Raw genomic sequence first — 26219 nt, 5'->3', positions numbered from 1 at the left:
GTAACATCATGCTGTACTGGGCAATAAAATACACCTTCTTATAAAGTACCCCAATTAGAAAAATATTTTAGTAAGACAGACTCGCAAATATATTCAAATAGACTCAAATAGTTTGCCAAACTTTTCACAAGCTTCCAGAGTCTATAAATGGGATTATTGTTGGGTTTATCTTTTACATCAGATACTGAGGGTAATCTTAACCATAACAAAGAATATCAGGAGTATATGCTTAAGAAAAATTTGTAGCAACATGCACTGGAGTATATTAAAAATGAAACTTCGGATAAACAATTTCACTTTGGCTTGCAAGACTAACAAGAACAGATTGTCGGGGTCTTGCAATAGCAATCCGTTAGAGTGCTCAGGAGTCATTTAATGTACTGGCATTGTTCATGGTGGTTATGTTGTTGCAGAGGTGGGGCTTTTGGAGTGGGTGAGGGGTGCAAAAGGGCCAGTGAAATTAATTGAAAAGAGGTTTGTGACAGATATGCTCAGAGATGTAAAATGTTTTTTTGATTCCTTCCTGGGAAATTTGAGCCAAATTCTGTAAAATCTCTGTAATCCAAAATGATTTCTGTTAAGAATCGAGTGAGCATTTATCAGTAATTTTCTTGCTATTAACTGACTCAATTGGTAAATGCGCCTCCAATTATTGAATCATATTTGAACAGCTTAGAAGTGTTGGGGGAATGGTTGAAAAAGTTTGACCGAAAGAATGATTGAGGGGAATTTTTCAGACTGCATAAAACATACTGTTTGGAAAACTGATATAGAATGTCTCACCAGATGGAAGGAACTAGTGCATAGAAGTTATAAACTTCCTTTTTTAACCAAAGCCAATAACCAGGTAAGAAAGAAGGAACTTGCCTTTATATAGCATCTTTTCATGTACCCAGGCCATCCCAACCCACTTTGTAGCCAATGGATTACATTTGAAATGCAGTCACTGTTTATGTAGGCAAATGTTGCAGCCAACTTGTACACAGCAAGATCCCGGCAATGGAAAATGAACAAAGGACTAGGTGATCTGATTTTGGTGGTTTTGGGTAAGGACACAAGGAGAACCCCTTTCTCTTCTTCAAATGGTGCCTTGGGATCTTTTATATTTACTTGAGTTGGCAGACAGGGCTTCAGTTTAATATCTACATCTGAAAGATGCCGCCACATCAATACTGCACTGAATTTAATACATTGCATTTTTGGTGACAATAATTGTGAATATTTTGTATTCTAAGTCGTTGGTTTATGAGCTATATTGGGAATGACACTAAGCAAAACTAAACAATTTCAGACTAATTCCAGAATATACCAAATGTGAACCACTTAAGATTTGGATGTCCCTGTGGTAACAAATATGCTTCAGGCCATTTCAATTTTGCATGTGCATACGATGTTTCACCAAAAGGTTTCTCTACATGTAGATAAATCTGCAGTAATAGCCACTCTGGATTTACTGCATTGCCCACTTTATGGTCTTAGTCGAGATGGAGGCTTATTTTTGAAGGTGCAAAGATGTTGTGCACCAAGATTTGGTGTCAGGATCGATCTTCTGCTTCCTACTTCAGGAATGTCCAGACTTTGGGTCTGTAATCCTTCCCTTCTTCCCGCGCCCCCCCCCCCCAAAATTATTCATCGTTTAAGGGTAGAAATTAGCGTTAGTAATGTTATCATACGAATATGGAACAACCTCATATTTCTCTCCACTGTTTTAATCCAAATGTAAGGAATCTTACAACACCAGGTTATAGTCTAACAAATTTATTTTAAAATCACAAGCTTTCGGAGATTATCCCCTTCGTCAGGTGAATGAGTCAAAGGGGATAATCTCCGAAAGCTTGTGATTTTAAAATAAATTTGTTGGACGATAACCTGGTGTTGTAAGATTCCTTACATTTGTCCACCCCAGTCCATCACCGGCATCTCCACATCATGTTTTAATCCAGGTGTTAACCTATTTATTTTAATTGAACTAAAGCCTCTGCTAAAATGGCAGAGTGAAGTTTGATGTTAATTGTTCCAACAGTAATTTCTACCCTACTGCCATCAACATACTCAATAAATAGGCAAAAATTAAATTCAAAATGCTTTTTATTTTGTATAATGATAACTTGTAATTTATTGCAAGAAAACTGTATAAGAATTCCCCATACAGTTTGAACAGAAAGCTTTTATACACCAATTACATTTCTTTTCACATTTTAAGGAACTTTGCAGCAGAGAATAGTTGAATAAACCTTTCTGTGAGCAATTTTAACTTTCACAAATTCTTAACTTTCCTTTGCAACAATCATAGATTCAGAGCAGGAAATCAAACAGAGGCGGGGAACAATGAAAACAGAACTCCTGGGAGTAGGCACAAAGGCTTTGTAAATTTAGAAAGAATTACAAGGAACCGTATAAAAATGACATTGTATTGTATTACAATGAGCAATCCTGATTCAAGAATGCTGTCAGACAGAAAGGCATCAGAATTCGCAATTACTAGTTATTACCGTACTTGTAAAATATTCGGAAAACAATGCAGAATATTCAAGGACAAAATCAATAGCTAATACAGATCATTAGGTAAGAGAGAGAAATCAGTTACCATTGTGTAGATTTATGTTTATAATGACTGACTTATAGAATACATTTGTTCCCTGGGGCCCTATTGATCAATTTCCTAAAGTAACTCAGCTTTTATTCAGACCACCCTGTTTGAAATTGCTCTAAATAAATCTACCTTTCCCCCTAGACATTGATACTGTTTGATAAAATTGAATTCAGATTAATATTAATTGTAGCATATGTTATTGTCAGTACTTTACCATTATATGATTTTTAGTGTATAATAAAAAATAATGCCTTAAATGCTTTTTCTTGCATATTTTTAAAGCAAACACTTTGCATTTGGTTTTCTTTCCTCAAAAATGTTCCGCCAGGGTTTCCTCAAGACTTGCATTTATATAAGCATCTTATCACAGCTCTGAGAAGCACTAAAAGCACTTTGCATACAATGAACTAATTTGAAATTCAGTCAACGCTATTGCAAACACAGCAGCCATTTTGCGCACAGCAAGATCCGAGAAATGGTGGTGAGATGCTTGGTTGTTTAATCTGTTTGGGCCAGGGTTTACAGGAGAACACCCCGATCCTCTTCGATTAGTACTATGGGATCTTTAACATCTGTGTAATTAGGCGGATGGGGCCCTAGATTAACAGCTCATCTCAGTACGACACTGGAGTGTCAGTCTTAGTTTATGTGCTCATTCCCTGGAGTGGGACTTGAACCCATCATTTTCTGACTCAGAGGTGAGGCTGCTGACAACTGAGCCGAATGAACACTCTGAGAGGCACACAGTCAATTTTCAATTTAAAACTTCCAACCTGAAGGAAATAGAGCTTGAATTTTTTTTTCACATGGTATAAACCATGTGGAAAAAATATTTTTTTCATATTATCAACACATCTTTATGTGTTGTGGGAAGCAGACCAAAATTCCAAGGGATTACCTTTACACCCAGACATTTCTGTCTGTTATTAATGCTTTGTGGCTTTGCCATTGACTGCTATTATGTTTATTTTTCCTGCTAGGTTTCCTTGCCCTGTCCACTGGGATTGATACATCGTTTCCCCCTTGGCGCCAGGAGCTCACCGTGAAATGATGCACTTGGCTTCCCATTTAAGGTAAATGCATCACTGTAGTGGCACTATCCATTAGAGAATTCAGGAGAAACTTCTTTCCCCAAAGAGTGGTAAGAATGTGGAACTCGCTACCACAAGGAATAGTTGAGGCGAATAGCGTAGATGCATTTAAGGGGAATGTAGATTAGTACATGAGGGGGAAAGGAATAGAAGGATATGCTGATAGGGTCAGATGAAGAGGGGTGGGAGGAGACTCAAGTGGAGCATAAACGCCGGCATAGACCAGTCGGGCCGAATGGCCTGTTTCTGTGCTGTAGACTCGATGTAATTTACGTTGCATACCCAGTTCTATCATACCTCTGTACAATTTTGAAAACTCCTGCAAGTTCGTTGATATTAATGTAAAATGCAGGATTCTGCAAATATCAACCAGCCTGCCTGTAATGTACCTCCTGGGTTAATTTTTCTTTTAAAAGTATGGCCGTAGTGATCCTGGTGGGAGACCTGCGGATTCCCAGGGACGCAGCCATTTTCACTGTTACCCTGGGGGTTTCTGCTGGACTCCCACCAGAGTTACAGCCAGGAGATGAGTGGAACCCCCAATAATCTCAGCCTTTCGTGCAACAACTACATGTTCGGGATTATATGCAGACGGCCGCATTAATTTTGGTCAGAAAATTAGGCTGTATTATTGAAGTTGTTGGGCAGCCAGAATCATGTAGGTTAATAGGTGAAGGCAGCAAGTTGAAGGGTCACATTGGCTGTTTACGAATCCCATCAAAACCATCCCATTCAGGACTGAACCATTGCCTTTAACTGCCAGGCACACTCTCATCTTAACATTATTCTGTATTTTTTTTCAAATGTTCAAACCTAAGGTTAACGTGATGTCGATGAAAGACTATGAACAATGGTCGTCACATTGGACCTGAAGGCATATGTCATCATGTGTTGCTATAGACATTCAGCTTCTAAATTATAATATTACTGGGATTTTCTTTCTGCAGCAGGTTATTAGGTAATATACTGTGCACGATGCCAATCTGCATGGGATACAAAAGGGTGTCACTTTTTTTGTGATAGTCGCCTTGGTACGCAGGATCAACACATCTTTGGAGCCTTTACATCATGGATTTCCTGCAAAGTAATGGAGGCTCTTATTAAAAACTGTCTCGCGTATCAAGTTTGTATTTGTTTAATTGTACCAAGCACCTCAAGCTATATTAACTTTAGCTTTCTTGTTTTCATCCTATGCTAACTTGGCTCTCTTCAGCTAACCATAGAGTTTAAAACTGTGGCGCTCTAGACGTTGTAATGCAACGCATTTATGTAGAAACGTGCCACACATACTGAGGCAGTGGACCAGATCTACTATTTTTGAGGAATTGGGGTCTATCCCCTGCATGGTGGGACTTCCAGTTGCTGCAACGATGAACTCCTGACCCTGGCAGCTCCCTGACCTCTGCCAAGGAGTCGCTGTGCCAGGCTGTGGAGGCCTCCAGGCTGCTGGCGAAACTAAATCAGATGCTATTGAGTAAAATTTAAATCCCACCTCCCTCTCCCTCCTCCGCTGCCATAACAGCACTGGGCACCAAGAGACAAACAAGTGTTTGAGGGAAATGACAGAAAATACATATTTCCATCATTTGAATATCATTTCAATATGCCCGTCCATATATGGGTAGATAAGCTGAATGTCACCAGTCACTTGCAGCAGGAAATCCAATGGCCAGTTTCACCCAGATATCAGCGGAGGGGAAGCTTCCCACAGACTAGTGTCTAAAGTGTCTCTATAAAATAAGGTAGTGTAATGCAGAACATAACAAGCGTTACAAAGTTAAAATGAACTTTAGTGTGTGGTTCAGTTATTTTCATCCATACCGTAATGTGTATATTTCTCTTGGAGCTGCCGTGTCCCATCATGTATTAATTTGAACTGCTAATTGGGACATTCATATTCCAAAACACTGCAAATTTGCATGCTTCTAATTCTCCTAGCATTCTAAGTTTCAAAATATTGCTGCCCATTGCTTTAATGTGTTTCTGGCTGAAGATATTGGCCTCAATTCTAAGCAACACAAAGTAGCAGGCCATAAATCGTTAACTTTGTCAGGTTCGCGGTTTACTTTTCTCAGACGGAAATCTGTTCCCAGAATAATTTTCAACCTGTACCCACGATACAAACGAGGGCTGAAGCGAATATTGAAGATCCCAATCTAAAGAGCAAGTGTTGAACTGAATAGGGGAAGATTTCCATCAACCAGTTAAAGCTCATCATTCAATTTATTTCTACATTGCAATGTTTTTAAAAACAAAGGTTGGAATTTTGTCCCAATGATTATGATCAGAGGAAAATTGCAGCCACAAACAGATAAAGTTTAGAGTCTCTTGTTTGTCTTATTTTCCCCATAGAAAACAAAAATGCCTAACAAGTGCAATTGTCTCACCGCTGTGGCAGAAAGAGTGTGACAGGAAAGTGTTACAGGAAGTAAGTGTTACATTTACAGGAAGTACGCCATACACACACACAACTTTAAATATATTATAAATGGATATTTCATTTGAAAAAGTAATGGCATAATATTCAAACATTTTTAAAGTGAGGGACACTGCATTTGTAAATAATTTAAAGAATATCACATGGTTTTGTGTCCTTACAGATGTCTATTTCTGAAACGAAGCCATCTTGTTTTAGGGTGAATGCAGACCTGGTCGCCATTGTTCTTCAAAGTGGCTCTGTCAACAGCAAAGTGTATGAGTGAGCAAGTACGTTTTCTGTGCATTATAAAATTAATACTGAAGAGGGCAAATCACTTGATAAACCCACTATTGAGCCATACAGACCAGAGAATATGGGCTCTCCGCACACACTCAGAACACGTGGAGCGGAAAGTTACACCTGCCTTTCATTCCTAGCAGCTTCGCCAACAATACTAGAGGGAGTCCCAAAGTAGGACAGGTGGAGCCGAGGGAAACTCCCTCAGTTTTGTTTTGCTTCAGCACTCGGAGGTTTCCCAGTTTGATGATACGATAAGGAAATCAGCAGAATTAGCTGCAGAACAGCAATGTTTTGGCAGAGAAAGAAAATGCCACAATTCATTTTGTAACTTTTACTGCATGAAAAGATTGCAGATTGTTCTAATTTCACCGACATAATGGATCATTCCAAATGCCAGCATCAATGCAATGTCCATCTAAGTTCTTACCAAAATCAACCTTTGCCTCACCCTCCCTATAGGATGACATACATGCGAACATACGAGAGAGAACAGGTAAAGACTATTGAGGCTGTCCGACACTGTCATGTACTTCTCTGTACAATCGCCCAGAGTTTCCGTTAGATCGTGTTGGCTTTTTCAGCGCAATCTGGCCGAATCAGCGCAAAACATCGCAGAAATTCCAATTACGCCCAGCGTAATTTGCGTCCGGGATTATTCAAGTTTCCGCGATCTTTTGCACTGGCTATAAAAAAAACACAAACTAGCCCCGCCCACAGAACTGGCCACATTCCATGCCCCCCGCCCCCCTCCCCCGCTTTGAAACAACGACAATGGTGAGTTTCGGCCAATTACTCCAATTTACAACCGTTCGATGAGGGTTTCTTTCTTAGGCATAAAGGCACTAGTAGGCATGGTTTAAATGTTTTTAATTCGTAAAAAATATAAGTTTACTAAGAAACTGACTAGTGTACACCAATGAAAGTAGGAAATGCTTCAGTATAGTTTTCTTGAGTCATGTTCAGTGAGTTTAAATCAAGTTATTCACAGTCGGAGGCCTGGACACTTATTAAAAATGCTTATTGTTTGTGATAAACCCATTTTCAGGTATATTAATAAAACTGCACCAGATTACCATTCTTAAATACATATCTTAAATATATCAATGAATATAAAAAAATAATGAAATGATCACGCTCTGTTAAGCTGCCAAATTGCACTGATTCATAGCAGATTTTATGTTTGTGATCATGTTAATGTATTTTAGCGGAAACTTGGCATAACTCGGCATAAAATGCACCAGAGCAAATTTTGGGAATGAAATGAGAAGCCCAGCACTAGCCTCCTTCAAAGAGCAAAATACCACAGATGCTACTGAGTGTTTCCGGCAGTTTCTGTTTTTACTAACACACCTCACTTTGATGAGCAAACTTAGGTTTTCTACTTTTAAAAAAATATGTGGAAAAGAACAACAAAGTACAGTTTGTTCATAGAAAGAAAGAATTTGCATTTATATAGCACCTTTCATGACCTCGGGGTATCCCATAGTGCTCCCATAGAGAGGTTGAGTAGAATGGGCCTCTATTATCTGGAGTTTAGAAGAATAAGAGGTGATCTCATTGAAACATATAAGATTATGAGGAGGCTTGACAGGGTAGATACTGAGAGGTTGTTTCCCCTGGCTAGAGAGGCTAGAACTAGGGGACATAGCCTCAGGATAAGGGGTCGGCCATTCACGACTGAAATGAGGATGAATTTCTTCACTCAGAGGGTTGTGAATCTTTGGAATTCTCTGCCCCAGAGGGCTATGGATGCTGAGTCATTGAATATATTCAAGGTTGAGATAGATAGATTTTTGGACTCTAGGGGAATCAAGGGATATGGGGATCGGGCAGGAAAGTGGAGTTGAGGTTGAAGATCAGCCATGATCTTATTGAATGACGGAGCAGGCTCGAGGGGCCGTGCGGTCTGCTCCTGCTCCTATTTCTTATGTTCTTATGTTCACAGCCAATGAGATACTTATTTTGAATTGTAGTCATTGTTGTAATGTAGGAAAACACGGAAGCCTATTTGTGGGAAATTAAAAGTATAGGCCTAGAAGTTTGATGGGGCTGCGTCTGTTTTTCAGGTACAAAGCGGACGCCTATGCCTCCAATATAGCAGGCGGGGTTCACACGTTCATTACAGGCCGAAAGTACGCCACCCGCTATATTGACGAATGCAGAAAAAGAGGCGTCCAGGGCCAATGCCTGAACAGGCATTAGACCCTTTTATATGCAAATGAGGTGTAACTCCTGTTAGAGGCCCACTTTGTAAAATTGAACTGCCCTGAGCGGAGGTGGTGCTGGAAAGTATGGTGTACGTACAGTGTAACCAGCGGTCCTTAAAGGGTCTGCTGCGGCCACCACCAAAAAGGTAAGTTTTAAAAAAAATACTTGGCTGAATGTGGAGGCGGGGTGGGGGGGGAGCAGGAGTTCTCCACTGCAGTGCCAAACACTGTTGCCGGCCCCCGCTCGGCCTCCTCCCTCTCGTGATCGGGACGCCCTTCTTCCACCGGTTGCTGCCCCCTTCCCTCTCCCAATCACCCCCCCTTCCCATTCTCGATTGCTTCTTCCACCTCTCCCGGTTGCCCCCCCTCCCTATCACTCACCCCCTCCACCCTCCAGTTCCAGCATCCGGATCGTTCCCTGTGCCCAGTTTCTAGGCTATAGTCTCCTGATAATCCAAAGTGTTTTTTTTAAATATGAAAACAATTTGAATTGTCCAATAATTTGAATTACGTAACATAAATAGTACAGCAAAGTGGGACTTTAGAGCTAAAACAAATCAAATTATCAGATAATTTGAAACATGTGACTTTAAATTAAGAGTAGATTTCAGTATTGCTTCAGATGTGGTTTTATCCATGAACCATTTATACAAACAGAATAGATTTGAATATTTTGCTTCTCTATTAAAATACCAAAGTTCTCTCTTTGAAATCTTATTAAGAATTCTTTGTTATAACACTAAAGTAAAATTTAGTATGTACTTCTAAATCTATATCCGTACTGCTAGTTTTGACTATAAATAGTTGCACCAGAGGAATTTAATGGGTATGAATAAAATAAAAATAACTTATTTGGTAAATTTGTTTTGAGAATCATATTTGGCACTGATTCTAATGCCTATTCTTGACTGTACAGGACCTTGTAGCTGTGCAATGGAATTAAACAAATACCCAGGATTCCCTAATTGACTATAAACAGAAGTGAGGAGATTTTCTAATTTGGCATTCTTCCACAACATTAAATAAGCAGAAAAATCCACACTCCCGTCATCAACCCAAATAAACAATCTGCTCAGACATCTAGCTAAACAAAGGTGTTTCCAGTGCCGACCAGTTGGGAGGTAGAATTGGGTAAGTACTTCCAGATGTCCAGTTCATCGCTGATCTTAATGCTTATCCTGCACTCGAGGGCTTGTAGAATAGCAACAAAGTCCTTACAGAACAAGTTGAACACATGCTGTGTTCAGGCTGTTGCCTGAAATATCCAAGTGGCAAAATATAGTAAATTGGCTTAAGCCTGACCATCCTCACTGCAGCTCTTTGCACCTGAGTTTGTCAGTGTTCCTCTGTCTGCCCTCCAATTATTGGCAGTAGATGTTGGCTGTCATTCTGCCTATGATCTCACCATCCTCCCGAATGGCTTTTCACACAAGAGGGAGCCCTTTCCTGATTCATAAGCTAGCATAATGCACGATTTTGTTTTCATTTTTGAATGTGAAGTAAAAGGAGCTGTTTCACTTTGTTGAGGAGATTCTGACAAAATTCTTGAGTATATTTAAAATAAACCCAAAGAGGAACGATATGGAATTAGTGTAGTTGTGGATCAGGGTATATAGCAACAGTGACTACACTTCAAAAAGTAATTCATTGGAGGTGAAAACTTTGAAACATCCTGGAAGGCATTATATAAATGCAAGTTCTTTTTTTCAAATACACTTTAGGATGAGTGCCACAGACAGAAGATCCATTATTGCTTTCTACCAACCTTGCTCACCTACCTACTTTGTCATCAAAATCAATGCACAGTGGAATGGATATATACTCCAAAATAAACATATGACATGTCATGTCAGCAATATCGATCTGTACATGGGACAATTTTCGAGAAGCGATCCATGATTCATTCGTTCAGAACCAACTATGCAGAAAGCTTGACAGTGGAGGCTCTAACGGCTGGCCAGTTGGCATGTATCTGGCCTGTAGCATGTCTATGTTATGATATCTCGTGTACATATGCCTAATCTCCATGTCTGCATTTTAGGGTTACCAAGGCAATGGTTTGAGGCTCCAGCTCATAGCTCCGTTGCTAAATCTACAAATCTAAACACAAGGGAAATATAATCACCAGGCCATATGTTTAATCATCAGCTGAATGTTTGATATTTAAAAGATGTCTTTTCATTGGGGACAATTCATATTATAGGCTTAAGATTGTCTGCCATTTGTTCCATCCTGTAAATTATGGTAACCTTCTTTACAGCCCTGGTACAAAGGTCAGAGGATATTATTAGTATAAAACAAGTGCCAAGCAGCTAGATCAAGTTCTTGTAGCTGGCAGGGCTGCCAATGGTGTTATAAGCCAGAACCAATTTGGATTGACATAAGGATTAATACTGGGCACATGCACGTAGCTAAGCATTAAGTGTTCATCCACTAATATCCCTAACATAATTTCAAGACCACGGTCATTAACACCCATTAAGATGCTCTTGCATCTTGTTTTCTCACCCCGGTGGCTTCTCCAGAATGTGCAGAGTCTGCAGCTAAGGATGAATGGTGTGATCCCACAAAACCATCAATGTTAATCGTAAACAATCAATAGGCGATGGCAAAAGTGGCTTGATGAAGACTCGTCCTCTTGATTTTCTCAGTAGAATGTAATTTGCTGGTCCTTGAAACATATGTTTGTTTCGTGTCTCTTTCATAACCCACGTTTCCACGCAGAGACCCAGGATAATGCAGTTTAACAGTGGGAGGCATGCTGACATCGCTCCCACCTTACCTGATTGACATGCTGCCGCCTGTTCCAGGCAAAACTGGTCCATCCCTCCCTCCTCTCCTTGGAGGGGCCCCACAAGTGCACAGAAATCGCAATGGGAATGAAGACCCTTTCTCCTCTAAGCACCCGGGGAATAAACGTATCCCAGTCACAAACAAAAGAAAGAGAGTTGGCCCCAATAAGTCAAATTTTGTTTTTATCACTTGGGATTTTGGGATTTTTACTGGTGTTCTGGAAATTCAATTCTGAGTTTTTTCAGTATTCTGAATTTAGAATTTTGACATGAAAAATTATGTATTCTAAATAATTTCGAACTTCTTTTACTTCACAATTGATGGATTTTCAGTCAGGGAAATCAAGTATCATTTGGGTTTATCCATTTTCAACAAAACAATCAAACCACTTATTTCCCAAAATCCACCGGAACACTCACTCTCCCCTTCAGAGACACTCTCCTATTCACTTCAAAAAGGCAGCCATCTCCCTTCATAGAGATATTACCCATCTCAAACCCCACCCCATAAGGTCCCATGTGTTTGCTTTCCATCTAACTGCTCCCCCCCGCCCCCCACCCCGGGTTCGGAGAGTCACTCTTCACACTCTAACCCTCCCACAATTCACAGATGTACTCTATCCCCTCTAATTAACCTCCACCACCTAGGAGGACAGGGGCAGTGGTTGTATGGGAATACCATCACCTCCAAGTTCCCGTTCAAGTCACACACCATCCTGACTTGGCCATATATCATCGTTCCTTAACTGTCGCTGTTCACCACACGGACTGCAACAGTTCAAGAAGGCGGCTCACCACCACCTTCTCAAGAACATCTAGGGATGGGCAATAAGTGTCAGCCTTGCCAGCGATGCCTACGTCCCGAAAATGAATACACAAAAATATCCACCAGTTCACGGAGGCACTCTATCCTCTCTGACACACCCTGACCCCTGTTCATAAATAACCTTCTCACTGCCGGACCCAGGTGTAGCTAATACCTGACTCTGCAGTGTTGCTTCAGGAGTGGACTCTATGCTGCAGTTGAGAATTTCTGATCTTTCGTGAAACCCTACTTCCAACATGCAGCACAGAGTTCATTCCAGGGCCTGATTTTAACACCCCCCGCATGGTGTAAATGGGATGGTAGCCTGAAATTGACATCAGGTCACTTACTGCCCCATTTACGCTGGCACTCTGGCCACCGTTATCTTGGGTTGGGTCCTGAAAAGGTTGGGTCAAAGTGGGGGTCCTATGATGTGCATAAGACCCCAATTGAGCCCCGGGTCTCATCTGGTTAAATCCCAGTGGTAATCCGTACACACATGAGGGTCTTGCCAAGCTGTGCCTCAGCTCTTCGGACTTAGGTAAGAGTTGGTGTGCCCCTACAGGAGAGACTGTGCACTTCATAGTTGGCAAATGGAGACTCTACCATTTTTGAGCAGGGTTTGGAGACTTAAGCATAGTGATAGATTTCCACATGTCAGGATCTGGATAACAAAAAAGACCCAACAATATTTATTATTCTGTCATCACTTATTTTCCTTACATAATACCTGACAAAATATCTGAGTTGCCTCTCAATGACTTGGTCCTCTCAGATCAAGTTTCTTTGTATCTTTTCCAAGCATCTGGACTTGAGAAATGCCAAGAGATTTATGAGCCTGAAACTATAAACTATGGGTTGTTATTTTCCCTTTCATATCATCTGTTAGTAGCTGTGGACTTCATTCCTCTTAGATATATCCAGTTTTGATGGAGGCCCACTTGGAGTAATGCCTAACCATCTGACCTTCCCTGTGGGCCTTCCTGCTTTGCAGCATCTACATCACCAGTGGTTTTGTTCTCCTCAGATATCAGCTTCTCATGAGCCTGCTTTTCCTCTCAGCTTATTTTGACAGGAGAAGACTTGGACTTATCTCTTATTGTTTCTATTTGCCCTATTGTACTGAAGCTATTTTCCATTTAGCTGTCCTTTTGGCATCAATCAACAACAACTTGCATTTATATAGCACCTTTAACATAGTAAAACGTCCCAAGGAGCGTTATCAAACAAAATTTGGCTCCGAGCCACATAAGCAGATATTAGGACTGGTGACCAAAAGCTTGGTCTAAGAGGTAGGTTTTAAGGAGCGTCTTAAAGGAGGAGAGAGGAGTAGAGAGGTAGAAAGGTTTAGGGAGGGAATTCCAGAGCTAAGGATGTAGACGGCTGAAGGCAATGAAAATCGGGGATGCGCAAGAGGCCAGAATTGGAGGAGCACAGAGATCTCGGAGGGTTGTAGGGCTGGAGGTTACAGAGATAAGGAGGGGAGAGACCATGGAGGGATTTGAAAACAAGGATGAGAATTTTAAAATTGAAGTGTTGCTGAACCAGGAGCCAATGTAGGTCAGCCAGTGCAGGGGTAAAGGGTGAACGGGTCATGGTGCGAGTTAGGATATAGGCAGCAGAGTTTTTGATTTGTGGGCATCCTTCCCATTGTGCTTGCCTCTTATCACCTGCCAATCACAGTAGCAGACCCTAGCCTTAGGAGGTTTTGCCACTAAGGTATAAACCATTCTTAAAAAAAAATCCTCACTGTTAAAGCTTTCTTTGCCAATCTACGTTCCCTCTCTTTGTATTGAACTATGGTGGTGCTGGCAGAATTCCATCCATTTGCAGCTCCTTGTGCATTAGTCCCATGCATCTCATACAATTTACGTTTCACATGTATATGGTCAGTGCCCAGCAGTATCGTCATTGTGCCAAACAAAGAGCAAAACGTTGGCACAGCACAAAGTGGAAAGCTCAGAGTGCTGCCACTTCATCAAATCATTAAGAAAAACCTGTCCATAATCCTTTACTCGAGAGCTTTGAGGGTTCAGGCAGACTTACACTTTTTAGCATTTCAACAGTAATTATGAGCGTCAATAAACAAAAGATCGCAATGTACATATTAAAAGTTTGCTAATTTCTAAACAGCTCTTTTACATTGAATGACCACGTCATTGCCAGATTAATCTTATTCCACCTCCGCACCCCCCACAGTTCTAATCCCTGTTTTGTTGATTTATGCTGGGTTTGGTCCCATGGGCCGTTCCATGGCTATTATTCATCTGTTAGCCTGGACAGTGATTGTTAACCAGTTATTTTCCACACATGCGCACTTTCAAAAGTAGGAATCACTGGGTAACCCTCAAAAGTGGGAGCCCTGGCGGGTTTCTCTTCTATCTCTATCCCAGGGTCACTGAGGTGGATTGTAGCTCTGGCTGAGAGAGCCTATTTTTAAAAATTTGTTCATGGGATGTGGGCGTCGCTGGCGAGGCCAGCATTTATTGCCCATCCCTAATTGCCCTTGAGAAGGTGGTGGTGAGCCGCCTTCTTGAACCGCTGCAGTCCGTGTGATGAAGGTTCTCCCACAGTGCTATTAGGTAGGGAGTTCCAGGATTTTGACCCAGCTACGATGAAGGAACGGCGATATATTTCCAAGCCTAGCTCAGCACAGACTAGTGATTCTTTTCTCTAAATAGTTCTAAAACACTGGGTTCAACTGACGCTCCTCCAACAACTCATAAGTTGGGCCAGTGAGAATCTGAGCCAAGCAGACAAGTCCCAGGAGTGATTTCGAGTCTGTCAGCTCATCACAAGTCAAGTTGCAGTGGGAGCATTACCATCAGCCCCAGCACTCCTGGATTAGACAGCCAGATATCCTGGACCTGGTCAGCTGAACCCTATTGGTAGTGCACATGTGTGGATGTCTGGTGATGACAGGATCAGGCTCAGTTGTGATGTCACCTACAGTCGAATAGCCTGGCACCACTCACCATCAAGGCACCCCCATACACCCAACAAGGAGTTAATGCCTTCAGGAGAGAAGGGGGGGTCATGAGAAAATTGGTCAGATAAACTGGTTCACAACATTCCTTTATAAGACAGCTGCAATTAAGATAAATACAAATGAAAAATATTAGACTAATAGAACTTACATGATTTGTAGGGGGCAGTTGGGAATGGGAAGAACCATCAGCTTCTGAATGCTGTTTGGGCTCAGCCGGGTTGTGCCACCTCTACACTTGCATCTGTGAATTATTGCTGATGGCTTTTCTGGGGAAGACAGGAAACAAGAGTAAGAGAGAGAAAGAGGGCAATAGAGGAAGAAAGAAATACAAACATAGTTACAAAAACTGCATTTACAATTCTACTACAAATGGTGCACAGTGGAAATCTTCCCCTTTAATCTAATATAAACTGTGCACTCCTGTCAAATACAGCTCAGGTCCAAAGCATTCCTTTCATTACCAGACTTGTGGACAATAAGAACGTCTTTGCTGGTTCTGATGGATTCTATCAGGAACAAAATGAAACATGTCCTTATGTCCAGAACATCCAGCTGACTGGAGTTTATTTCAATTTATAATATGAAATTAAACACCATGTGATGAAATGTTATTCACCCATTAGAACTACCTTTATTGGCCATGCAGTCAAATCAACAATTTAAACTGGCAATTTTAATCTTCCAAATTAGATGTTTTATTCAATGAATTTAGAGGAACTTTTTTCAGAAAAGCCTATGTAAAAAATAATAGTGTTTTGCCTTACATTGTTTACAATAATCAAGGAATCACCTTATCAATTGTTCTGATAGCTTTCAAGGCAGTTATACATCATTCTTAAAATGAGAAAGAGCTTTCTTTTTGCCTGGCGGGGGGGTACTTTCAAAGTATTCCTTTATTAACTTCCCAGCGTATAATGTATTTTTTAAGAAGAATTATCTACTGACTACAGAAAGGGTTTTGCTTTGACCCAGCTCCCATCCTAGAGACCCAAGATCTTTTCTGTCAATTGAGAAAGAAGAAAGAACTTGCAACTTTCACGTCCTCAAGGCGACCCAAAGCACTTGGCAGCCAATGAATTACTGTTGAAGTGCAGCAAATGTTGTTATACAGGAAAAAGTGGCAGTCAATTCATGCACAGCAAGATCCCACAAACAGCAAGTGAGATAGATGACCAGTTAATATTTTAATGACGGTATTTGAGGGACAAACGTTGGCCAGGACTTGATCGGCTGGCTTCCTCTTACTTTGATGCCTCCTAACATGGGGTACAAATACATGGGAAGAGGTGCCACAATTACTGAAAGACAAAGCTCACCCCAACAATCTGCATTTCAAACACTTGTTAATGTTGTTAAAAGTCTTCATGGCTGTATTTTGTAATATGTACCATAATGCTCTGAACCACTGCTCATTATCAGTCGTGACCCAAGCTTAAATTACCCTGGGGATTACATTTCAGGTCATTTCTTAGTGATTGTGTTAAGGGTTTCGGTTTGTATGTGTTTTGGCAGTCTTTGTTCTTGCCCCTGGAAACGAGCCGAGAGAATAAAATCAAACCCTGATTTATCAATGTCACTTCTCAGAGGCCCAACTTAAAGCAGTAAACATTTCATTTTAATGGGACATGAAAAAGTACAGAATAATGTAAATGTAATGTAGTAACTGTTAACCCTTTATCGGATCTTGAGCTCTTTCTCCAGATCATGGTTCCAAGATCAGTAACACAAGGTGAACTCCTTTTAGATATTCCTGACTTTAACATAGTGCCACTGAGTACTCAGCTGATCTTGGATGATGTTCACGTGAACATTTGTCTCAAGACAGAATATAAACAAGTTAATATCAAACATTTGCATAGCTTATATGACAAAACATTGGCAGAAAAAGTGGTAAAATTGTAGTTCTGTTCTTGTTCCCCTCAAGCCACACACAGCCTTGGCGAGTTTGCAGGACATCTGGGTTGCAAACTTGATTCACGATGTTCCAGAGAATGATTTCACACACTTTTCTAAGGTTGAATATTACAAAGACAGAATTAAATAGATGTTATGGCCCCAGAGAAGATTTTTGAAATCACAATGTTCTTTGAGTGAAAAAATATTTTAGTACATCTCTCATGCTGGAGTGTATGTTTATAATAAAATGTTACAGGAGTTTGAACTATAATATAAATGACAGGACTGATGCTAACAGCAAGTGTTACTGGTGATTGAATTCAGTAAGAGGTGCAACCATTCTTCATGACCCTAGAGAATCACAGTTCAACCCAATCCTGTCATCATCTAATCTTTCTCATACATGCGTTTTCTGGATGGTGATCAAGAGCAGGATCCCTGACTGATTTCTTCCCTCTCGAGACCAGGGCTGCTGAAGATCATTGTAGTAGCCCAACCCACCGTCCTGGCAAAGCTCAAATAGCACGGATTGAAACCGAGTCCCTGAGGGCTTTATTACACACTGAGCAGTGCACGGACCAACTGAGCCAGCTGATGATCTATTCTTCAACAAAATATTTTTTTTCTTCATGTAAACACTCAACTTGACTGTTTCCAGTGAGATTTGACCTCACCCAGCTGGGACGCAGTAAAGAAAAAGTTGTAGAAATGTCAGAGACCAGCATGATTTTCCCTTGGAGCCGGGAACCCAGCAAGCGGGCAGATGTTCACGTGGGGAACCGCAACTCAATTGGTCATTATTTTGGCTTCCGGGTTTCCTGCGTGACAGCCAGCCAGATTGACAGGCTGGCTGCCTGTTGGAAGGGAAAAGAGCCGTGAAGCGGAGAGGAGGGAGAAAGGGAGAGATTGTGGGCCGTGGACGAGATGGGGAGTTGAGGGGAGCGTTGGAGAAGATCAGGGTCGGGGAGGTGATCGGATCAGCGGTCAGATGAAGAGTCAGAGGTGGCGGAGGGGGCGGGGTTTCCATGGTGGGTGGGCGGCCGGCCGATCGCGCCAGGTGAGCTTGTTAGGTCTGGATGAAACACTCCTGCTCCTCCTGGCCCACAAGCAGCGCAATAATGGCACTCACCTCATAGATCCGGCCCTTCTCACCTGCATCACCTGATGAGAATCAGAAGCCATAGGAAATCCATGCAAGTGAGCTTAAATTAGTTTCAGCTTTAGAATCCACAAAAAAAAAGTACCTCAACTATTTTAATGAGGTACGTTACCCCTTTAACAATCTGCCCACTGGCATTAAGTGGGGACAGGACTTCTGGGTTTTGGTTGTGCGCACGCATCCAAACGCGCCTGGGTTAAACCCGGAAGTGGGCGCATTGGAGCCAGGTTGTGGTCCCACTTAACAAATTGTTATTTTTACCTCCCGCCCGCCTGAAACCCATCCATTCTTTGGGGTTAAAATTACCCCTGATGTGCGAAAGGATCAGTGCTCTGAAGACAGGTATACAAAATGTCCGCACACCCCTCTCCGAACTTGGAAAGGATGCTTCCATCAGGAGACTTTACAGTGACTCAAAGCAAGCTCTTGAGAATGGTTTTAGTGTCACATGCAGACTCCAAGTCAATAGGTAGTGCCTGTAACATGCAAATTGCATTCAAACCAATATATCAAAATAGGCGAGCGAACGATTATCACTTTCACTCATTTTCTTCAAGGAATTTTAGGAGTAACATCCATGATAAGCAACACAGATGCCTACAGTAATCACAGTAGTTCCTGAGGGATCTCATCAACAATTGTTCCATGAACAAAATTAGGAGAGATTACAATTCCATTATTATACATATATATTCTGACGTCATGTTCTGACGAAAGGTCTTCGACCTGAAACGTTAACTCTGTTTCTTTCTCCACAGACGATGCCTGACTTGCTGAGCTTCTCCAGCATTTTCTGTTTTTATTTCAGATTTCCAGCATCTGCAGTATTTTGCTTTCCATTATTATACAGATTGGCTCCTGCTCGTCTCAATTCACCAGATTGTGAAACCAATCAATTGTTGTTCAAAGCAAAAATAGGACCACTGATCAGTCACTCATTGTATTTGCCGAGGTTCATCTCAGCATCAATATGCCTAAATTCGAGGAGCATTATTGCCACATTGTTGATATCTCCAGTCACAATATACAAGAACACTTTTCCCCTTTCCTCCGATTATCCTCCCTAATCCCTTCACTTCTGAGGTTGTTGACTTACTCAGTGGTCATACATGAAGAAGAGTAGGACAAATGATATGTGCTGCATCCCATGGGTTTAAAACAGAGCAGTCGTTCCCATATTGTGATAATAATACTATGGTGTTTAAATGCCTCACTTGTTCATAATGCCTTTAAACAAAGTTCTTTTTCAATATTCTAACAAAATTCAGTTGATAAATTAACCATGTAGCATGATATTGAGCCAGAGAAGGGTCCAAGTTTGATTTCTAATCTTGGTTGAGCCTAGTCACTTTAGAGTTTGTTTGACATTATAATTCCCTTAAAGCAATGTGAAAGAGACATTGCAACATGTACAGTGAGCAAATACATGTTAAAAAAAATGAATATCACTATCCCCAGTCCCCACAATACCGCAAATTCCACAAGAATTGCGATCACTAGGAATCCCAGTGGAAAAGTAGAAGGGGAGAATTTTCCTGGGTCTGTGCCCAGTCACCCTGAAACGCCCAAGCTCTGTGAATGTTGGAAAATCCGGCAGATTGGAGCCTATGCCTGTAAACAGAACCCACCCAATTTTCATTCCACTAAATTAAATGGAGGAAAATCCAACAGGTTCCTTTACAGGCTCCGGCTCCAAACCAGCTGATTTTCCGATAATCACTGGGCCCTAGCGATCCAGTGCACCTGGAGCACCACCAGGAAAATCCCCCCAATAAACTCCATCCATAAATAGCACGCATCAAGTATAGTCTAATAAACAGAGAGTTTGTCTACTCAATACTTGGGTTTTACAAGGTGGAGGAGTTAGTCTATTCAATAATAAGGTGGAGGAGTTAGTCTATTCAATAATAAGGTGGAGGAGTTAGTCTATTCAATACTAAGGTGGAGGAGTTAGTCTATTCAATAATAAGGTGGAGGAGTTAGTCTATTCAATACTAAGGTGGAGGAGTTAGTCTATTCAATACTAAGGTGGAGGAGTTAGTCTATTCAATACTTGGGTGTTTTAAGGTGGAGGAGAAAGCAGATAGACTCATATTTTTCCATAAAAATGCAGCTGAAAAGAATAGTTAGATTTAGAATATGCTTATCACCAATCTGGGCAGCAGGCATATTCAACTCAAGGTGGTAGCAAAAAGGCAGGCAGCACATGCAGCTGCAGGCAAACAGAACACACAGTAAACGTTCAGAACACACAGTAAACGTTCAGAACACACAGTAAACGTTCAGAACACACAGCAAACGTTCAGAACACACAGCAAACGTTCAGAACACAGCAAACGTTCAGAACACACAGCAAACGTTCAGAACACAGCAAACGGAACACACAGCAAACGTTCAGAACACACAGCAAACGTTCAGAACGCAGCAAACGTTCAGAACACAGCAAACGTTCAGAACACACAGCAAACGTTCAGAACACACAGCAAACGTTCAGAACACACAGCAAACGTTCAGAACGCAGCAAACGGAACACACAGCAAACGTTCAGAACGCAGCAAACGTTCAGAACACAGCAAACGTTCAGAACGCAGCAAACGGAACACACAGCAAACGTTCAGAACACACAGCAAACAGAACACACAGTAAACATTCAGAACACAGCAAACGTTCAGAACGCAGCAAACGTTCAGAACACACAGCAAACGTCCAGAACGCAGCAAACGGAACACACAGCAAACAGAACACACAGCAAACGTTCAGAACGCAGCAAACGTTCAGAACACACAGCAAACGTTCAGAACACACAGCAAACGTTCAGAACACACAGCAAACGTTCAGAACACAGCAAACGTTCAGAACACACAGCAAACGTTCAGAACACACAGCAAACGTTCAGAACACAGCAAACGTTCAGAACACAGCAAACGTTCAGAACACACAGCAAACGTTCAGAACACACAGCAAACGTTCAGAACACAGCAAACGTTCAGAACACACAGCAAACGTTCAGAACACAGCAAACGGAACACACAGCAAACGTTCAGAACACACAGCAAACGTTCAGAACGCAGCAAACGTTCAGAACACAGCAAACGTTCAGAACGCAGCAAACGGAACACACAGCAAACGTTCAGAACGCAGCAAACGTTCAGAACACAGCAAACGTTCAGAACGCAGCAAACGGAACACACAGCAAACGTTCAGAACACACAGCAAACAGAACACACAGTAAACGTTCAGAACACAGCAAACGTTCAGAACGCAGCAAACGTTCAGAACACACAGCAAACGTTCAGAACGCAGCAAACGGAACACACAGCAAACAGAACACACAGCAAACGTTCAGAACGCAGCAAACGTTCAGAACACACAGCAAACGTTCAGAACGCAGCAAACGTTCAGAACACACAGCAAACGTTCAGAACGCAGCAAACGTTCAGAACACACAGCAAACGTTCAGAACACACAGCAAACGTTCAGAACACACAGCAAACGTTCAGAACACACAGCAAACGTTCAGAACGCAGCAAACTTTCAGAACACACAGCAAACGTTCAGAACGCAGCAAACGGAACACACAGCAAACGTTCAGAACACACAGCAAACGTTCAGAACGCAGCAAACGGAGCGCACAGCAAACGTTCAGAACGCAGCAAACATTCAGAACACGCAGCAAATGTACAGAAACCCACAGCAAACTTTCAGAACACACAGCAAACGTTCAGATCACACAGCAGGCAGACAGCCTCCGGATCCTGCGAGACATCCGGGTAATTTCGGCGCATGTTTGAAAATCCGGGTGACATTTACATTCCATGATTCTGTCTGTTTTTCCAGTGACTATAAACTGTACCAAAACTGTATTCTTCAAGAACGACTAATACACCCAGTGACAGTAACGCATTTCATATGAACAGCTAATCTCTCGGTAGCTGCCTGCAGCTTTCCAGAATCGATTTTAAAGGTTGCTTGTAAAATTTTAGGGACCGTTACCCTACACATAATGAATTATACATAAAACGGGATCTTGAATTGAAATAATGTTGACCTCTTTTGACTCGATTCATTTGCCACTCATGCAATCTTTAAGCTGATGTGGATATTTACTGGAACAATAGCTAGATGTTCACCTATAAGGGAATTTTATGAGTCTGTGCAGCAAGGAGCCTTGCCCACTGCCAACCCTTATTGAAAATTCTGCAACCATTGCTGACTCAGGAAATTACCCCTCTAATGTAATGGGAAGGTATCACATTGGAGATTCTGCATCTTCTTTTTCAAGCCCTGCTCCATTAAATAACCCATTTGCCACAAACTCTATTAAACTCACTGGACATTCACATATTTTTTCTGCTGAGAAAATTCTTGCCCACTTAGAATTTTCTTCTAATAGAAAAATTTGTATAAGGTAAATGGATTCATTCTGTTATTACTCCCGATTTGCCGTTGTTTCGTATATTTTAGAAACTGCATGACATTGGAAAATTGGTTTAACAAATTGTGCCTAAAGATTTAAAAAATTGTTGGATTTTCAATTTACTTTATAGAAATCTTCATGTTAAGTATTAACTAAAGTGAAACAGAAGCAGATTATATTGAAAAAATAAGTGAAACTTCTTTGGTACTTTTAAGAACAGTAATTAAATAAACAGGCAATCTCAAAAACGACAGCGAGTCCCTGGGAGTGTTTCCCACATGCAGATAACACATGTTATTGCCACCCAAAATGTGTCCCTCACACTCATGACAATACTGTCGCTGGTTAGACAGTCCCTGTGACCCTGGCATCATCATTGCACCATGGAAGTGTAATTCAAATGTGCTTTAACAACGCACTGTTCTGTAGGTCATTCACCTGGAAGAATGTCTTCACTTCAGAAATCATACATCAAATCCTTTCATTAGAAATAAGAACTCGATACCACAGGCAATCCCAGTCAAGATATTGAAACTTCTTGAAGTTCCAAAGAGAGGGAATTATTAAAGTGTAGTTTAAAAATGTAGTGCAACAAACTTTTTTTTTAAACTTGGAAATGTAACAAAACTTAAATTATCTTTGTGCCAAAGTAGCACGATGTGTTATTCAAAGACTGAACTGAAAGTTTATTTTAGAACACTAAAGATTTAACAAATGTCAAACATTATCTAAATGTGAATGCTAACTGCATCTGTGCCCCATTCTCTGTGGGTTCCTATTCACTCCAGGCTAAGAGGAACAAGACCTACAGCAGATGTATCAGTATTTTTTTGTAAAACGCCTTCATTCATGTCAGTTGAAACCAAAACTAAATCTGGATGCTCAAGAAAATGCTTTGAGTGAAAACAATTTTACAAAAAATAGCTTTCTTTCTCAACTTTTTTTCTGTGTTATTTCTATGTTATCCAAGGCTGTCCCAGTTTCTTTTTATTAAAAGCACATTTTTCAATTTACACTCTGGGTAATACTGAAAACAGTAAGGTGTTATAAATAGCTGAAAGTGGGGTTTTTATTGTAATGTACATATCAAAAAATAACTAAGTAATAGTCACTTACCACAGGACAAGTTGATGCAGGTTACCCCAACCAGAAGGGCTATCAGCACACAACTTTTCACATTCATGTTGGGTGGTTTGAAGAGGTTTGTTCAGCACAGCCACCACAGATTGAGTGATCCCAAATTCAAATTATTTCCAGCTAAATGTATCACTGCATTTGGAAAGAATCCACCCCCATTCCAACTTTTTATTGGATGAAGAGGGAATACCCAGGATGGTAGTTTATCAAAACTGGCAAGGTGATTACATTTGTATTTCTTTCCCAATAATTGGAATAGATTCAGCTCCACTGAAAGACTGAAGACATAATATAAGACTGGGCAGCGATCTGTGACTATCCGATACCCTGGTCCACTTTTTAACTGATCTAGTCCACAACTAGAACCATTTCAACCTATGCATTCAACGAAGAAGAGCATTAGTCGACTTCTAATCTGCATCTTCAAGCTCTGGATAAGCTCTATTATGTCCTCACAGTACGAAGCATTCAGGTATTGTACTCTGTCAGGTCCACTCCTGACCCAGAGAGGGTACGGTGTGCTGATGTGGACTGAGTACCAGCTAGCAGAATTAGCACAAAGGACAGATCCCAGAATACTGCTGCTATTTGGAGTGTTATCTTTCAGTCTTCAGTGCATGTATCAGCAGGGCATGAAGAGAAAAAATTCTACAAAAAAAAATAAACAGCCCAGTGAATGAAATAAACTTTCTTCTCCAGTGGTCACAAGTTTCTTCAGTTTTACAAACATGTAAAAAGTTAAATTAATGGATTCTCTTTTAATCTATACAACAGAAAAGTAAATAGTTAGTCAAGAATCTGTACACAGCACAGTGACACACACTGATAACAGTGCAAACATTGCACGCTACAACTGTCTGTTCTAATGAAGATTAACTGATTGCCTCCACTTTATTAATATAGCTGCTCATTCCAGTTATTAATCATAATTTTATTATTTTATTAACAGTTTTTTTTTAAATTTTGTCCTTCCACTGGCAGAGGAGGTTTACTCGACTGATTCAACTGGCCCTCTTCCCAGTCCAGGGGTCCGGGTGGTCCAGTAGGTTAACAAATCCAGCCTGGATGCATGGGATAAAATGTCCTCCCTCTGGCTGTGCTGAGAAGGCTGCTTAAAATTAATCTAATTTTGTAACTCCATAGCACAAAACTTAAATTGCAGTCATTAGGGACCAGCAGGTTTGGGAAATGGAAATGTCCGTCTGATGTAGTGGAGAGGGGCATTGACTCTAAGCTTGGCCATTACAAATCACTGCCTGTTCCTGTGAAGCTCCTTGGCACGTTTTCCTACGTTAAAGGAGTTATATAAATATAAGTTATTGTTGCATCACTAATGGAATAAAACACAGCTGAGAGTGGAATACTGACTGTTGGAACACAAGTGCAGACAGCATGCAAGCTATTTGAGAGGCCTGCATAGCAAAAATTTGCCAGGGACTCTGCCTACCTGAACATTCCCCATTAGAACAAGTTGCCTCTTTAATGTAACTCATTAATGTAATTCATTTAAAATTCTCTTATATTTGTGCCTTGTATAAGTGTGACATATAACAGATAGCATTCCTTTGACTTTCCTCATTTTTCTCTCCTTACATGCCCTTTCATAAAGGCACCAATTCTCTTTGTGCGAGTGGTTCCTCTGACCTTCGTATGGCCTTTTAGTGTCAGCTTGGCTCAGTTGGCAGAACTCTCCGTTCTGAAGTTGGAAGATTGTAGGTTCAAGCCCCACTGCAGGACTTGAGCACACATTTTAAACTGAGACCTCAGTGTAATTATAAGGCAGCATTGTCAAAAGGTGTTATCCTTGAGATGTGCTGTTAAATCGAGACCCCATCTGTCTGTTCAGATGGACATAAAGGATCCCATGGCACTATGCAAAGAAGAGCAGTGAGTTCTCGGAGTGTCCTGGCCAATATTCATCCCTCAACCAACTGGTCACATTTGGTGTTTGTGGGACCTTGCTGTGTGCAAATTGACTGTCGTGTTAGCCTACATAACAATTGTGGCTACACTTCAAAAGTAATTAATTGGCGATGAATCAATTTGAAACATCCTGAGGACATAAAGGGTGCTGCATAAATGCAGGTTTTTGTTTCTAGTATCTCGCGCCGGTGGCCCTGACATGTGACCTTGCGCAATAACTGTTAGCGAACTATCCAATAGTTCATGGAGGTAAACCAGATAATGTCAGGCCTATTAGTAAATCAGGAGTTATTAGTTCTATCACTACTTGAAAGCTCATTTCTTGACAAACAGCCATTGCGTATCCTATAGATAGCCCACTGTAATTCCATTCCCTCTTGGGTTAAGTCTACCTCACTTAATGGGTATGTTTTATTTCACTCCAACAACAAGAAACTGCTTCCATTTATATTTACAACAACAACTTGCATTTATATAGTAAATGCCCCAAG

The 26219-nt window shown here is 41.0% G+C and overlaps 1 protein-coding gene across 1 annotated transcript; it reads right to left on the bottom strand.

Moving 5' to 3' along the window:
• Window positions 1-2070: 2070 nt before the first annotated feature.
• On the bottom strand, window positions 2071-24243 carry LOC137304125 (stromal cell-derived factor 1-like). The gene is made up of 4 exons (XM_067972606.1): window positions 23785-24243; window positions 15345-15462; window positions 6283-6360; window positions 2071-4761 (listed from the first exon to the last, which is right to left on the bottom strand). The coding sequence occupies exons 1-4, from the start codon at window positions 23849-23851 to the stop codon at window positions 4746-4748; spliced, it is 279 nt and encodes a 92-aa protein (XP_067828707.1). The 5' UTR covers window positions 23852-24243; the 3' UTR covers window positions 2071-4745.
• Between the last annotated feature and the right edge of the window lie 1976 nt (window positions 24244-26219).

This window comes from Heptranchias perlo, chromosome 36 (genome assembly GCF_035084215.1).
Source record: "Heptranchias perlo isolate sHepPer1 chromosome 36, sHepPer1.hap1, whole genome shotgun sequence".
NCBI classification, from domain to species: Eukaryota; Metazoa; Chordata; class Chondrichthyes; order Hexanchiformes; family Hexanchidae; genus Heptranchias; species Heptranchias perlo.
Note: the sequence above shows the minus strand (reverse complement) of the source record. Positions and strands in the feature narration are given on the sequence as shown.